This window comes from Telopea speciosissima, chromosome 11 (genome assembly GCF_018873765.1).
Source record: "Telopea speciosissima isolate NSW1024214 ecotype Mountain lineage chromosome 11, Tspe_v1, whole genome shotgun sequence".
NCBI classification, from domain to species: domain Eukaryota; kingdom Viridiplantae; phylum Streptophyta; class Magnoliopsida; order Proteales; family Proteaceae; genus Telopea; species Telopea speciosissima.
In genome coordinates, this window is record NC_057926.1 from 6,567,946 (window position 1) to 6,583,453 (window position 15,508).

Below are 15,508 nucleotides of genomic sequence, written 5' to 3' on the forward strand. Positions count from 1 at the left end.
GTGGTGGTGGTGATATTGGATATACATTTGCAAAAGAAGATGATTTGGAGAAGATGAGGGCATTTTGGTCTTTCCTTATTCTCCCTTTGCTAAAATATGGAAGAGAATAAGTATAACTACTCATAAAGGCATTGTGATAATTATGCCCTAGCGAGGGTATAATTGTACATTACATTCTTCAATTTCAGATCCGTGCATTCAACACCTGATATTAACAGTGTGGACTTAAATGGGATTAATTTGAAAAGTAGGTGGTGCAAGTGGAATTATTAAGGGGTGCATGTGGAATTGTCAAAATCTCAGGGGGGCATGTAGAATTTTTGGACAATTTAGGGGGTGCATGCATATTTAACCCATATATCTATACATAATTCAATTGTAATAGTTGGACCTCATGAATAAATAAAATCATTCTACAAGAACTAGTTCTTAAACAAGGACAGAGCAGACTGGATGAATGGAGAAAACATATGATAGTTTTTTCAAACAAAGATGAGAAGATCCACCAAACACCCTTTACGCAATAAAACTAACCGCCTAAACTCCATTTTTTTTGGGACTCGGTGGGGGGGGGGGGGGATGTTCACATGCACTTTCAGATAAACTCTTTTCAAGGTCGTATTTAAAGTAATGAATAGTTAAGGGCAATGCTTATGCTATCTTGCATAATTCGAGTATAGACAATGCTTATCCACAACCTAATCTTTGCTACCTGCAAACAAACAACAGAGATATTAGGAATTCTGTTTCAACTTGCAAGTTCAGTTGCAAGTAGCCCATAATAGCAAAAGAAATTATAGTGACTTTGGCAGCAGTAAGACATCTTAATAAACTGTGGTCTTCATTACCAAGACATGACACATTTGTAAATCAAATATAAATATGAAGATGATATTTTGTTTATGTATGTTAGAAGCACCCATGAAGTATCATCGTCAAACCTTTGGTAAATGTAAATGGTGAAAAGTTGCATTAAATTTTAAAGGTAAATAAAATTTCAATAAAATTAAGGGGATTCTGAAAGTAATGCAACAAAAATGGTAAGTCAGATAAAGAACTGCACAAATATGAAAAAAGAAAATTTTTTTTTGGAAATTATGTTTTTTCAAAAATCTCCATGTGACTAAAAAGAAAAGCAGGGATTGTTTTTGTGATTCTTACCAACAGTCTCAATTAGGATTTGGCTACACAAATATGTTCAAATCGTCCATTCTATTCAGACCACATCCAATATTTAACTATAGAACTTCAAACCATTTCTCATCACCCCATTCTATTTCCTTCGTGGAGGTAGCCACCTCCTGTAGTCTTTGACCAGCAAGTGCAATCCACACCATTACTGTTGGTGGCCTTAATTCTCTCTTCTTTACTTCAAATCAAGTAAAGTAATCCATCTTTCACTAAACCCCCATGGCCCTAATGTTCTTTTGCTGAATTATCAACTCAATATCTAGCCCCACTATTGTTCAACAAATATCATCATCCTATCAAAATGCTAAATCAATTTGGTATCAAAGCTATTATGGTGAATAATGCTGAACTTTCCATCATCAACTTTACTATCTTTACACCGATACAAAAAATACATCCAAATTAATGAAAAGGTAGGTTCAACTAGAACCACAATAGGCTCACTATAATCCAAATTTTAATCTCTCTAATATTCTCAAATACTGTCCTCAGGAAATCTAGTGTGCTCGGATGGATTGAGCTCCTCTCCAGGGAGCCCAGCACCCCCAGGGGGCATCCAGCCATTGGGCTGTGCTGCACACATCCCTAAGCGTGCGCTGAGATGTGTGTGGCACAGCTCAACCATTGGATGCCCCCTGGGCACTCCCTGGGTGCTGAGCTCCCTGGAGAGGAGCCGGATCCTGCTCAGATAGCAGTATGGAGTAGGGTCATATGGTTCAACTACATATCCTCTGAACACCCAAGATGTGAGGTTTCGAATAGCATGAGTATATTCCACTTAAAGTGTGCTCAAATAGCAATATGGAAATATGAAAGACATGAAAGTCAAGATGTCAAGGCAGCAACAATGCATACATTAATCCAACACATAGCACGTACTGTTCTCATCTAGTGTGCATGGAAAACATAAACTAGGGTCATTTGGTTAAGCTACATATCCTCCGAATATTGTGGGGTTTCTAATAGCATTAGTATATTCCACTTGTAGTGTGCTCAGATAGTGATGCAGTATTGGTACATCGATGGGGCTCCAAATTGGGTCTGAATTTGGGACATATTCTGGGTTTATTTAAGCCCATTGATCCAGCATGTTCAAACCAATATTCTGCCCATATAACAGGGATCGACCAGCAGCCTTATTTGAGGGTATCGACCAGCATTAAAGAAAGAGTTATTTTCCTTCTATATTAGAAGAAAACCCAGCACCAGAAAATCCTCTTATCGATCAGCATTAAAGGTACCATGCACTGATCTCAAGGGATGGTTTCAATCCTTGTGGGTCTAAAGGACAGTCTCGATGGTGATTCCACTCAAAGAGCTCATGGAGGGTACAAATAGAAGCCAATTATGACATGCTTTCAATACAACTTTAAGACGGTTACATCTTCTAGTCAGTTGGTCAAGACAGAAATTTCACAGGTTTCCTAAGTAGTTGGAAAGGTGTTTTCAGAGGAGGGTTCTGAGAAAACTATGGTAATGAAGTTGAACTCTTTTTGCAGAAGGGTGTCTAGCCAAGAGGTCGGTATTGAAGGCAATAGAGGTAGCAAAAAATATGGGTTGTTCAGTACTTCAGCCCCTTTTGGAATGGATTCTTTTTGAAAGATGTCTAGCCAAGGGGGTGTTGAACGCAAAAGAGGGTGCAAAACATATGTACCTGTTTTTTATTGTCTTCCTCTTTCAATAAATTCTTCGTTTGTTGCCTAAAAATTGAGGAAGAGAGAGGGAGAGCTGAGGCAACAAGAAACCAACCACTGGGCAGGTCTTGGTGCAGTGATGAAGGAGAGTATGAAAGAATCTCTTAAGAACATCCTTCTTTTACAAGGAAAAAATATATATACATTACCGTTTTAAATAATATAACAGAAGATTTATGTACAATAATACACAACCAGGTTTTAAGATTTGGTCGGTTACATGAGTTGATTTTGAGTGGGATTGTAACTTACCTGCATAAGTCTGTTCATGATGGATGATTCCATTCAATTTGGAGATCAAATTAAAGAAGATTTGAAAGGAACAGTTTAGTCAGATTTATAGCCAAGGGTTTCCCCACAATAGAGAACTATACCAGTGAAGTCAAATACTTGAAGTGATCAGAAGAGGTGCATGAAGGTATTTGAACACTAAATCCAGCTAAAACTAGCTCATAATAGTACTTCTATTTCTCAAAGCATCATATTTTCAAAAGGTAAGTACATACATTGTTTCATGTGTAGACTATGCAGTCACTTTCTTCGCTATCACATGTATCTACATGTTGAATATTGCAGGAGCATGATCGCGGTTCTGGTTTTGGGTCAATTTTCTGGTTCACAACTGAGCCAATGGTTCAAGTTTTGGTTCAGATCTGGTTTTGTGAGCTAGATAAGGCTAATTCAATTTGTGGGGCCCAGTTTTGAAATCTCTACAATGCTTGCTGATCCAAGAATTCCAGACTTTTTTGGAATCTTATCTTCACCTAATCGTGTGTTAGTTTTAGGAGATTATTCCTTTATTTTAAAATTGTTGGGTTGTTGGGTCAGGCAAGGATATGTCCTGTCCTGTTTTAAGTTATTTTCTTATTTTATTAAGAGTTGTAATAGCATTAGGATGTCTTCAGGCAAGGATATGTCCCGTCCTGTTTTAAGTTATTTTCTTATTTTAAAAACAGTTGTAATAGCATTAGGATGTCTTCATAGCAGTTTCGGCTGGGTTAATAAGGTTCAGTTTTTGAGTCAGTTTGGGACTTCTCCAAAGCAGTTTCTCTTATTATTTTATTCAGTTAGGACTTAGGACATCCAGCTCAGCCAACCGATTGGCAAGCTTAGAGTCCTATTTTGTTTTAGTTTTATAGCAATTTTTATAGCCCCATACAATTTGATTGAATGAATCATAGTTGTCAAGGCTTCACCTAGGCTTCCATGCTCTTTCTTAAGTCCAAGGCGATAGCACGCCTTCTTGACACTTCACTTTGATTTATGTTAATTGCTTTGTTTTTTTTGATAAATATGCTTATTCTATATCCTATCCTTTGTTTATTATATGTTGGTGTTCTCATATTATGCCATTACTAGCATAATTATATCATATTGCATTGATATGGCTTCTATGTTGCATATAAATATAATTATATAAAATTAGGGAGAGGGATGGGTATGCTAGCGGTATACCGCAAGCTAGCACCCTATGTGTCTATCTCTCTTATCCCCCTTTGAAATTACTCCCTTACCCCTCAAAAGGAGGAAGAGAGAGATAGACACATAGGGTGCTAACATATGGTATACCGCTAGCATACCCAGCCTTTTCCCATAAAATTATTATTGCTAAACTACATATAGTCATCAATGCACTCCTAGGGTGCCTAGGTGATGCCTAGGGCGCTTAGGCGGGTGCACCTAAGTGCCCCTCCAATGCCTTGGGCTTCCTAATCGCCTTGACAACTATGGAATGAATAGATTAGAAGTAGTTGTTAGAAATTGAAGTGGAGGTTGGTGCCTCTCTTTTCTCTCCTCTAACCCCCCCCCCAACAGGATTCTGATTTCTTGCTCTCCCACAAATCTGAATCTTGTTCCTCTTCTCTCCGCTCTACCTCAAATTTCTATTGAACCCTCTCTCTCCCCTCCCTTGCAGCAGTCTTGCTGCTCAGATATGAATCTTTCCTCCTCTTATCGTTTAAGCCAGCCCATCAACCGATCCATCTCTCTGATCTGCATCAACTTGGTATCAAAGCCTAATGTGGCCATGAATACCTGTGTTTCTAAGACTATAGTTCTCTTACCCAAGAAGGATTGCTATTTTATTCATAGATGAAGTGCAAATTGAGAATTCCTTTTGCAATCCATGGTGGACATGTTGACTAAGACAGATGAGATCATTATTGAATCTGAAGGTGATATTTTCATCGAATAATCAGTTTTTTCATCATAGTTGATCAATCAAAGATGGAAGAACGAAAGGTTGTCCTCGATTGTGAAGGTAACTCATGTACGTAAAAGCCCTCCCATTTATTACACACTATTGCCTTAAAAATCTGGTTGAGGCGACTCCAACAATGCAGCCACAAGAGGAATTGGTTGACGGTCTGATTGAGGTTTTGGAGCCCAAAGAAAAGATTCCGATTGGAGAGAGGCCATTTAGCATGGTTTGTAAAGAGATTGAAACGACTGATTTTCTACTTCCTTCATAAATCCTGGATGTTTGGAAGCTGACTACTGCTGATTTTTGTGAGAAGCAATACATTGCTATCAAGTCAAAGTATGTGTTTCACAATGCCGATTGAGGGGCTATGGTGCTACAACATTACAAAACTCAAGGACTAGATTTTTTTTTTAAAACTGGAAGGGAATGATGCCAGCCCAGTTTAAATTTGGGACAGCATTTAATATAAGTTTGGGTTGGGCCCTAATTTTAGGTTTATTAATGTAATGGACTCTTTTATAAGCCCATATTTGAGGTTTTAATTCTGAATACGAATTACTATTGTACAATTATATTAGATAGAGGTCTATCAGTTGTGGGCCCATCCTAACCCTGAGATCTATGTAAAAGAGCTTTTAAGCTGTTTAAGTTATCTAGGAAATTTATTACAAGTTTAGGAAATTTATATTGAATAAAATTCTAGTTGGTATTACTTATTTGGGCGCAGGCCATTGGATGCAGAGATTGGAGCAGGGTCTGGTTTTGGATATGCTTGAAGATCAGGGGTTAGAAAAAGAGAAGGGGCAAACAGCAAGTAGGAATTTGAGAAGAAAAGGTATTCAGATAGAATTAACCATTCACAGCATATAAAATGGCTGCATAGTTGTCACGGCGGCATGGCGGTCCAAGGCGGTGGAGGCATGTCTAAGCGCTTAGGCGGTAAAGCGCCTGTCTAAGCGGTAAAGGCGGTCTAGTGTTAGTTTTCCCCCTCCCCCCCCCCCCCCCAAAACACTCAATACATGATGGCATGATGCTTCATAGTATCATAACTTATATTATTAAAAATTAAATTTAAGCCACCTCAAGTCATCAAAATGAAAAATCATACATGATACATTAAAATTCAGAATAATCAAACATCATAAATTAATTAAGAAACTAAAAGACATAGCACAAATGAATAATCATGATTCTGATTCTTCCTTGCAAAGAAAAAAAAAGAAGCAGCATCAGCATCCATTGCTCTATCATCAATTCATCATCACATTATATCATTGCAAAGGAACAAAAAAAACAGAGAAGCAGGGAAGCTACAGCAGTATCTAATATTCTAATTCTAATATCTATTTTAGTGATTCACCATTACAAAGAAAACATAAAAACAGAGAAGAAACAGCAACAGCAGGTGTTAGTACTACAGAGAAGAAGAAGCAGCAGCTAAACAAAGAAAAAAAAAAAACAGAGAAGAAGAAGCAGCAGTAAAACAGAGCAAAAAAAAAAGAAAAACAGAGAAGAAGCAGCAGCAGGAGGCGTTACAGGATACAGACTACAGAGAAGAAGCAGCAGCAGTTAACAAAGCAAAAAAAAAAAAAAAAACCAAACAAAACAGAGAAGAAGAAGCAGGAGTTATGCAAAGGAAAAAAAACAGAGAAGCAGCAGCAGCATGCGTTACAAACTACAGAGAAGAAGAAGAGCAGTTAACCAAGCATTCAAACAAAAACAAAACAGAGAAGCAGCAGCAGGTTAGTGCGTTAAAGAGAAGAAGAAGCAGAAGAAGCAGAGCAGCTATCCAAGCAAAAAAGAAAAAGAGAAGCAGCATGCATTACAAACTACAGAGAAGAAGAATAGCAGTTAACCAAGCATTCAAGCAAAAAACAAAAAAAACAAAAAAAGCAGCAGCAGGTTAGTGCGTTAAAGAGAAGAAGAAGCAGAGCAGCTACCAAGCAAAAAAGAAAAAGAGAAGCAGCAGCAGGCAATACCAAAAAAAAAAAAAAAAAAAAAAACAGAGTAGAAGAAGACGACGACTATGGAGTAGGGGTTACTAACTAAGTGACTAGAATACTTACCTTGCCGGAGACGGAAAGATAGGAACTAGGAAGAAGCTTCGCTGCTTTCGTCTGAGTCTAGTTGCCGGAATAGCAGTGCTGGAAAAGAGGAACTAGCAAGAAGCTTTACTGCCTTCGTTTGTGCAGACTTCGCAGAGAGAAAAAACTGGTCGAGGGTTTTGTACTTTTTTACTTTTTGAGAAATTTTAGGTTTTTAGCGATTTCAGTTTTGTATGATCCCATGTAACAGCATTACACGAAATATTTGTACATCAACAAATAAAAAGTAAAGAAACAGAATAAAGGAATAATGCATGAAAAAAAAAAAAAAAAAAAACCATATTCAAGAGAGGCGGCCGACTTGACCACATGGCACACCAAGGCGTCGCTTTAACCGCCTTGGCGACGCCTAGTTGTTCAAGGCAGATGCTTTTGTGACTCTTATTAAGCGCACCATCGCTTATCACTTGGATTCCCGCTTGGACGCCAAGGCGGCGCCTTAGGCAACGCCTTGACAACTATGAATGGCTGTAAGGTGCACAAGTTCCTAGCAGAGCAAAACCAGACAGAGTTGGAGATGCCATGGCTTCTGCTCCTTATATTTAACACCCTTGATTAGGTGAATGGGTTTGCAGGGTTCATCGACCCATGTAGAGCCCATGACCAGTACCTTCCTTTTTTTGTCAATATCAGTCAAAGGTTAAACCATAATAAAGTAATGTCATTAGTTCTCACTTATTATTCTCAATCCACAAGCACTAGGTAACCATTATTGATCACACTAGAAGAGAATATTTTCAAAATTCAGGAAAAAAAAAAATCAGTTTCTTTATCTTGACAGTTCAAATTATCGTATCACAAATACTTCCATTTTTTAGTGTATCTCTTAGTAGATACTTCGTATAATTTGTCCATCCTACAGCCATGCATCATAGAATCCACTACTCCAAAACATTAGTCACAATTCTTCGTACATATATATAAGACTTAACCTCTTCATCAACCAAATTGAACTGCATTAGTAAAGGAATAAAATTGGCGCAAAATCATCTCAAATTACTTAAAATGAAGTAGGATTTGTTAATGTACCTTTGCGAGGATGCAAGCATCGATCTCTCAGCGACTCTAAACATTCCAAAACAGATCTAAAATTGGAAGAGTATCCAGGATTCATCATAGTTAATCCAACCGTATGGTCTAAAGAACTCTTATGCTTAAAGCTAGTGATCTTTCCACCGACTTCCCTCTGCAAAGAAATATGTGGCCCAAAGCGGTTCCAACCATCCTCAACAACATTTCTCATGGAAAAAAGATCACTGGATCTCAGAAGTTCCACCACTCTTGTCCTCATCTCTGTAAAAGACAGAAAGAGCAGGGTTTGATCGAGACACACATTTTAAGGAGCCCTAAAAAATCATATGCATCATATACGTGATATATCTGTAATACATGAAGACATTGTTCATGTTTCCCTGCTTCACTGTCTAATACATGACAGTCCATCTATGCCGTTCTATGCTGCTATACAGAATCATGCTTGGATAATTACAGCTTGACACCCACAAACTTTTATAGATACAAACGTTCAAAACATCAATGGAGCATACAGGAATGAAAATGCAAAAGCAGACATATTTGCGGTGGCACAAATGTACCTATGTAAAAGGATACTTTGAATACAAAACTTGGCATGTTAATTACATGTTTTACAAAATCCAGATGCAAATGATTCAACTCAAGTTCTGGAGGTTCAACTTTAGCTAGAGCTGCACATGTGACCAGTTCTTGAACTAGCCAGCCGTACCAGTCTAAATAGCATGCTAAATATGAAGCTTCAGCTTTCATTTAATAGTCATTGAGGTTTTTTCCCTTCTTTTTTGGCGCAGTAGAAGATAGGGGGGCTAGATATCGTTCTAGCACAAACGAACCTTGAATCCACAAGTAGAGAAAAGCGGGAATATTTGTTCTATTCCGACTGTAAACTGCTTACAAAGGATGTTTCAAAGCCCTTGTATATACTATATAGAGGCTTGCTTACAGAAGAAGAAAACAAGAGTTTGAAATTCAAAATTCAAAATTCAAATCCAAATTTCAAAACTTCGGTGGGCTGTTTCACCTTCGTTAAAACCGGCTCAAGAACTCATCTGATATCTCCTCTACATCATTTTTCCCTTTTATTTAAAATTTCTCAATTCTACATTGTTTTCCTTCACTCTTAAGACATTTTAGTTATATTCTTTTGTTCCTGTGCTGGGTCTAGCCAATGAACTTTCTCCTCGAACCATAGTTGTCAAGGCGTCTAGGCGACCCAAGGCGGGGACGGGTTCTGAACACAAGGCAACACCAACAACGTGACCAAGGCATCCACCTAGGCAACCAAGGCACTTGGACCCCTAGGCATCGCCTAGGTGACGTCTTGACAACTATGCCTTGAACTGTTAAGTTTGTTTTTTAGGTTATTCCTAAATTCAGAATTTGTTAGTATTAATGTTACATTTCTTAAAGGAGTACCTTATTTTTCTAATAAGGGTAGAGACTTGGATGAGTTTTGAGTTGGATTCTTCTGTTCCTTCTCCCGCTACTAGTCCTCCTCTTGTGCCTGTATTAATTCCTCTTAAGAGTACCGAGTCTGTACCAAATCCTGCTTCTGAGAGCCACTTCAAGTGTATAAGTGTCGTAATTCGTAAGAAGAGAGCCAAAGAAGCCACATAATCTGATCCTTCGTCTAGAGCTCTTACCAGCACTAAGCGACGTTCCTTGTGAAGTTCTCATTTATTTGAGTTAGCTTTGACACCTGTACAGCATCTGTTTTCCCCTCCTTTATCCCCTTTACACCGTTTACCACACAGTTCTTCTTTCAAGTTTCTGATCTTTGAGACTACTTAGTCTTAAATATGCTGCTACAGTCTTGTTTAGTAATTACATGAATAATTGTTTTCTTGAAACTGTATTCAATTCTGGATTTTGTCAAATTCTTTTTTTCAAATCTTCATTCTTTTACATCTGGCCCTGGCCAAGAGGCGCGGTTCCAGCACCTGTTTGCATCTAGAATCCCTTCTTGAACCTCGAACCTGATGTAGGACAAAACATGAAGAAAAAGAGCACTGTTCACGTGAACAGTGTCACAACCCCTTATTTTGCTTTGGAGGAATATTATTAAAAGATTCTATGGGGGCCCAAGATCAGATTGAATGGTGCTTTATGCGTGGGGATTTAGAAGTTTAGTTTAGTTTCTAATTTCAGATTTAGAAAGTATGCTCAAGTTTCTATTTTGAACCTTGCAACTTAGAGTTTCTATTTTAGTTTCATTACTTATAAGTTGTAACCCAAGTCTCAGCCTCATAAGGGACTTTCTAATTTTTAGTTTCTATTTTGGAGCTCAATCCTTGGGCTTTATATATTGTAACCTGCCCATAGAGGCACCCCACGATTTAATGAAGTTGATTATTATTGCTTAGAGCCAGTTTTCTCTTGTCCATGTGAGTGATTTGAAGGGCTGGGAGACTTGACTGAGAGAGCCAAAACCCTAAAGCTGAGCGAGCCTGTTTGGTGAGAGCCGAATCTCCTTATCCCCTTCTTCTATCTTCTTCTCCCATCTCCAGTCGATTCCCTGCTGTTATAGCTGCTTTGAGCAAGGTTCGAAAACTCGGGTCTCGGTCCCTTAGAAACCGAGACGAATCGAGATCTCATTGAGATTGTGCATTTTTTTTTTGGACTCGGACCCCCAACTCGGTGGATTTTACATATATTTTGGATCTGAAACTTGGTATTAAGCCTATTTCAGGCCATTTAAACACAATGGCAAGCCCAGATTTCCCAAAAAACAAGTCAAAATATGAGTTTCACTTTGGACCATAGGTTGGTAGGCGACGAGTCGTACTAAAACACCCTACTCTACACATAATTTAGTAATACATAGCACTCAAAACATTCAAATAAAGAGTACATTACATTAATCTTCCCTGATTTTGTTACAAAAAATGTGATTGAGTAATGAATTCTTCCCCATATTGATCCCCATAGAATTCCCATGTTATAGAATTGTTGTAGTATTGCACATAGTGTGACACAACCTCCATATAAGTGTAGTCATCAACATATACCAAACCCCCTATCCTAGGGTACATGGGAGGCTGGTGGTATGAGGTGTGAGATCCACTGCTACTGTCATATTGAGTTTGAGGCGTGTATGGCTAGTTCGGGACTGGGAATATGTGCCCAAAACCTGACCCAGTGCTTTGCTTGTCAAACTCAACTGTTGATTGCCCAAACTGACCATAGCCACTATATACAGAATCAGTGCTCTCCTGGCCATATTCATAGCCATGATGATGCTGAGATAAATGCCATGACTGATGCTCACTAATAGTATCTATACTCAAGCTTCCGAAACTTGCAAGCATGGTGTTCATACTGTTGTCATCATCCTGAGCATGTAAGTGTTTGTGACCTTTCTTTCTGTTGTACGTTTTAGTGTGGCCACCATGGTCTTAATCTTGAGTGGCATGTGTAAACTGAGACTCACTTGTGAAACGCACAGGGTCTGCTTGCGTTTCCACATCATACTGGTACTGCTCGCACATCCCCTCATGACGATCATCATAATAACCACCACTCCGCATGCCACCACCACCACCATCATCAACAGAACTTCCTATTGCAGCCTCAAAAGGTCTCGGTGATTCTGAATGTGCACGCCCCTCTTGCGACATATAGTCCCCAAGCTGATCCATATCAAGTGTACCAGGATCCCTTACCCACTGGAATAGGGGATCCTCATCATCATTAGAGTCCTCCTGAAAAATGTTGAACAGTTTGATAGGTTCTTTGTCATTGGCTTCAATTCCTTCACGTATGTGCCTCTTCCTTAATCTCATATTGTAGTGCACATACACAAGCTATTCTAGTCGTTCGCTACCCAACCTGTTCCACCTCTTTGAGTGTATCAATGAGAATGTACTCCAGTTGCGCTCGCATCCGGAGGATGAACAAGTTTGTGAGAGCACTTTCACTACTCACTACTACCTGCCTCAGGTTGGGTGAACTTGTACCATAAAGCACCCACCAGTCGGCTGCATTACAAATATAGAATATTAAGAATATGTACATTCTAAAGGGATAAAATTATAATTCATAAATGCAATGTCATGCCACCTACCAGGGTCTGACTTTTGTCTACCCTCCACTACAACTTGTCGACCGAAACTTGCTGAGGCCTCTCTGAAGTATTTGATCTATTTTCATTTTAAATTTTAAACATTATTAGAGGCATTAGTATTTGCTATTTAGTAATTACATTCATAAACTAACTACCAAAGTCTCATACTCTCACCTCATCATTACAGGTAGCTTGTATCTTTGGATTGGGCTCGAACTTCTCAATAACAGCTTGAACTCCAACTAACAAATCTGTATGTAGCCCAAGATCATGGGAGTACAGATACTTTGGATTCAAATAGTATGCTGGTAAAGTAGACACCACAAATGTAATTTGTTAATGACTTAATGCCTTTGGGGTTTGAATATGTAAATGTAAAAAGTTTTAACATTTAAAGTGTAAAGTATGTTGAACTCACCAGCTTTACGCAATGGATGACTCAAGTGCTTCTTCCACCGCTCATCAATGATGTCAATGTAAAACTTTGCACTTCGAGGTATAGCAGCTTTAACCATTTCCTTCATTTTTTGAATGGCAGCATAAATGTGGGTCAAGGTAGGCTTCTTCTCTGTATCAACCATCCTCAGTACTTCCACCACTGACTCTAATATGGCAACCACTTTATGCAAGTCCTTCCAGAATCCGTCATTTGCAATGGTCTGTTGTGCTGCCCTCCCTTCTTCTGACTTAGAACTATGCCAACCAAACCACTGTTCACTTGCAAACATAGACCTCAGATCTATCACTTTCGTCTGAAAGCTCTTCAATGCAATGTAATTGGTGGCAAATTGAGTGACATCAGCTTCACTAAATCCCCATTGCATTTTTCCCTCAACATGGCTAAAGCATAACCATGGTTATATACAAAATTTGTCACTTGTCTTGCCCTATTTACCACACCCGCCACCAAAGTTTTTTTCCCCATGTTCTTCAGCATTAAATCAATGGAATGTGTTGTATATGGAGTCCAAAAGAGCCGGATCCTCTTACTCTTCTTATTCATCAACTTCTCTTCAGCCTTTTAAAGTTAGAACCATTATCCATCACAATTTGGATAACGTTTTTTGCTCCTACCTCGTCCACCACAAACTTCAACTCCTTATACAAGTATGATGCATCCTTTACATGCTTTGATCATAGTTGTCATGGCGTCGCCATGGCGTCCTGGCGCTGGGGGAAAGGGCATATCGAGATCCGCCATGGTATATGTATAAATATCGAGCGATATGGCTTCCATGGCGTCGCCATGGACGCCATACCACGATATATCGGTATGTCGACCGATATTTGAACATTTAATGTATAAAAGTCAAGTTTATATATATATTTTTTCAAGTTACACCTGCAATACACATTATCATAAAACTTAAATAAACAAAATAACTTATACGGTTATACCCTAATGGGGGAAATAGAAATCGCAAAAGGAAAATCGAGAGGAGAGGGATCGTGACTCCGGCAACGGTAACTTCCTCGCTTCCTGCAACTCTCGAGTCTCGGCAGCCTTCGAACAAGTTCGAAGTTCGAACTTCTCCAGTTCTCCGGCAATCTCCAGGACTCCAACTCTCCAAGTAAGTAAATTTTTAATTTTTTTAATTTGGATCTTCTTCCTCCTCCCAGCGACCTCGTCTTCTTCTTCTTAACTTCTTCTTCTTGCTTCTTCTCCTCCCACCTCCGGTAGTGATTACAGCCAGAGTATCGTTTTTTTTGTAATTTTTTCTCTTGCCTTGCTTCCTCCTCCCAGGCGGACCTCGTCTTCTTCTTCTTAACTTCTTCTTCTTCATTCTTCTCCTCCCAGCCTCCGTAGTGATTGCAGAGTATCGTTTTTTTTGTAATTTTTCTCTTGCCTTGCTTCCTCCTCCCAGGAGACCTCTTCTTCTTCTTCTTAACTTCTTCTTCTTGATTCTTCTCCTCCCAGCCCCAGTAGTGATTACACCAGTGGTATCGTTTTTATTTTTATTTTTCTCTCTTGTGCACACCACATTTACACACACAGTGACGGAGAGAGTCGAGAGACAGGGGGATTTATTTCGATTAGTAGTCCTCGACTCCTCTCGGTTTTAATTTTCTTTTTCTTTTTCTTCTTTGCTTGTACATCACAGAGACGGACATAGTCGAGAGACAGAGCGGGAGGATTCATTCCGATCGATCTTGTGACCATAGCCCTCTCGGTTTTTTTTTTTTTCTTTTTCTTCTTTGCTTGTACGATACAGGAGAGTCACGAGAGACGGGGACATAGTCGAGAGAGAGGGGGAGGGATTTATTCCGATCAGTCTTGTAACCATAGTCCTCTCGGTTTTTTTTTTTTTTTTTCTTCTTCTTGCCTTGCAACTAGCTTCATCATGAGACCTTGGGACTTCTTACTTTGCATTTTTTTTCTTCTTCTTGCCCGCACAGTGCACAACACATACACAGTGTCACACACGAGAGACAGGGAGAGAGTCGAGAGACAGAAGGGGAGGGATTTATTACAGCCGAACTATCTCTGTTTTTTTTTTTTTCCTTTTTCTTGCCTTGCAGTTGCTGGGTTGCACACATCAGAGAGAAGGTGTTTGTTTTTTATTCTTTCTTCTTCTTACCTTGCACACGTGCACACAGACACAGCCCACACATACACGTTACACTTACACACACAGAGACAGGAGAGAGTCGAGAGACAAGGGGGAGGGATTTAATAGTTATTACAGCCGTAGTCCATCACTATTCACCGATTTCACTCACGTCTCGATCCACAGCACTCACAGTGTCACACACACACAAAAGCAGCAAGCACATATTCAACTCCATAATTTCAGTTTTTTTTTTCCCCTCCATCCATTAATGTTAATCTGCTAAAAACCAGTACTTGGATTTTGTGTTTTGACTGTTTTCCATCCTAGTTCAGCTTAATGTTAATATGCTAAAAACCAGTTTAATTGTATTTTTTTTTGTTTTGTTACCTTTGTAGTCTACTAGTGTCTTTCACTCAACTAATGGAAGGTTCTACACCAATTAGTAGTGGGGGTGAAAATATTGTAAGTACTGGAGCTACTCCAGGATATGATCCAAGCAAAGACCCAGCAAGAAAGGCCAAATCAAATGAACCTGGGTGGAAGTATGGGTATTGGCCAGATCTAACAAATAAGAATGTTGTTAAATGCACCCTTTGTGGCAAAGAAATGAGTTGTGGAATTAAAAGATTGAAGCAACATTTGGTGGGTGGATATGGAGACGTTAT

At 39.1% G+C, this 15,508-nt stretch overlaps 1 protein-coding gene across 1 annotated transcript in view; it reads right to left on the reverse strand.

Annotated features, from left to right (window-relative positions):
* Nucleotides 1-570: 570 nt before the first annotated feature.
* Nucleotides 571-15,508, reverse strand: part of LOC122644617 (cadmium-induced protein AS8) — a 31,139-nt gene continuing 16,201 nt past the window's right edge. The window contains exons 4-5 of the mRNA XM_043837997.1: nt 8,223-8,486; nt 571-712 (exon numbers count right to left, since the gene is read on the reverse strand). Of these exons, the coding sequence (XP_043693932.1) occupies nt 699-712; nt 8,223-8,486 (278 nt within the window). The 3' untranslated portion in view covers nt 571-698. The remainder of the gene's footprint in view (nt 713-8,222; nt 8,487-15,508) is intronic.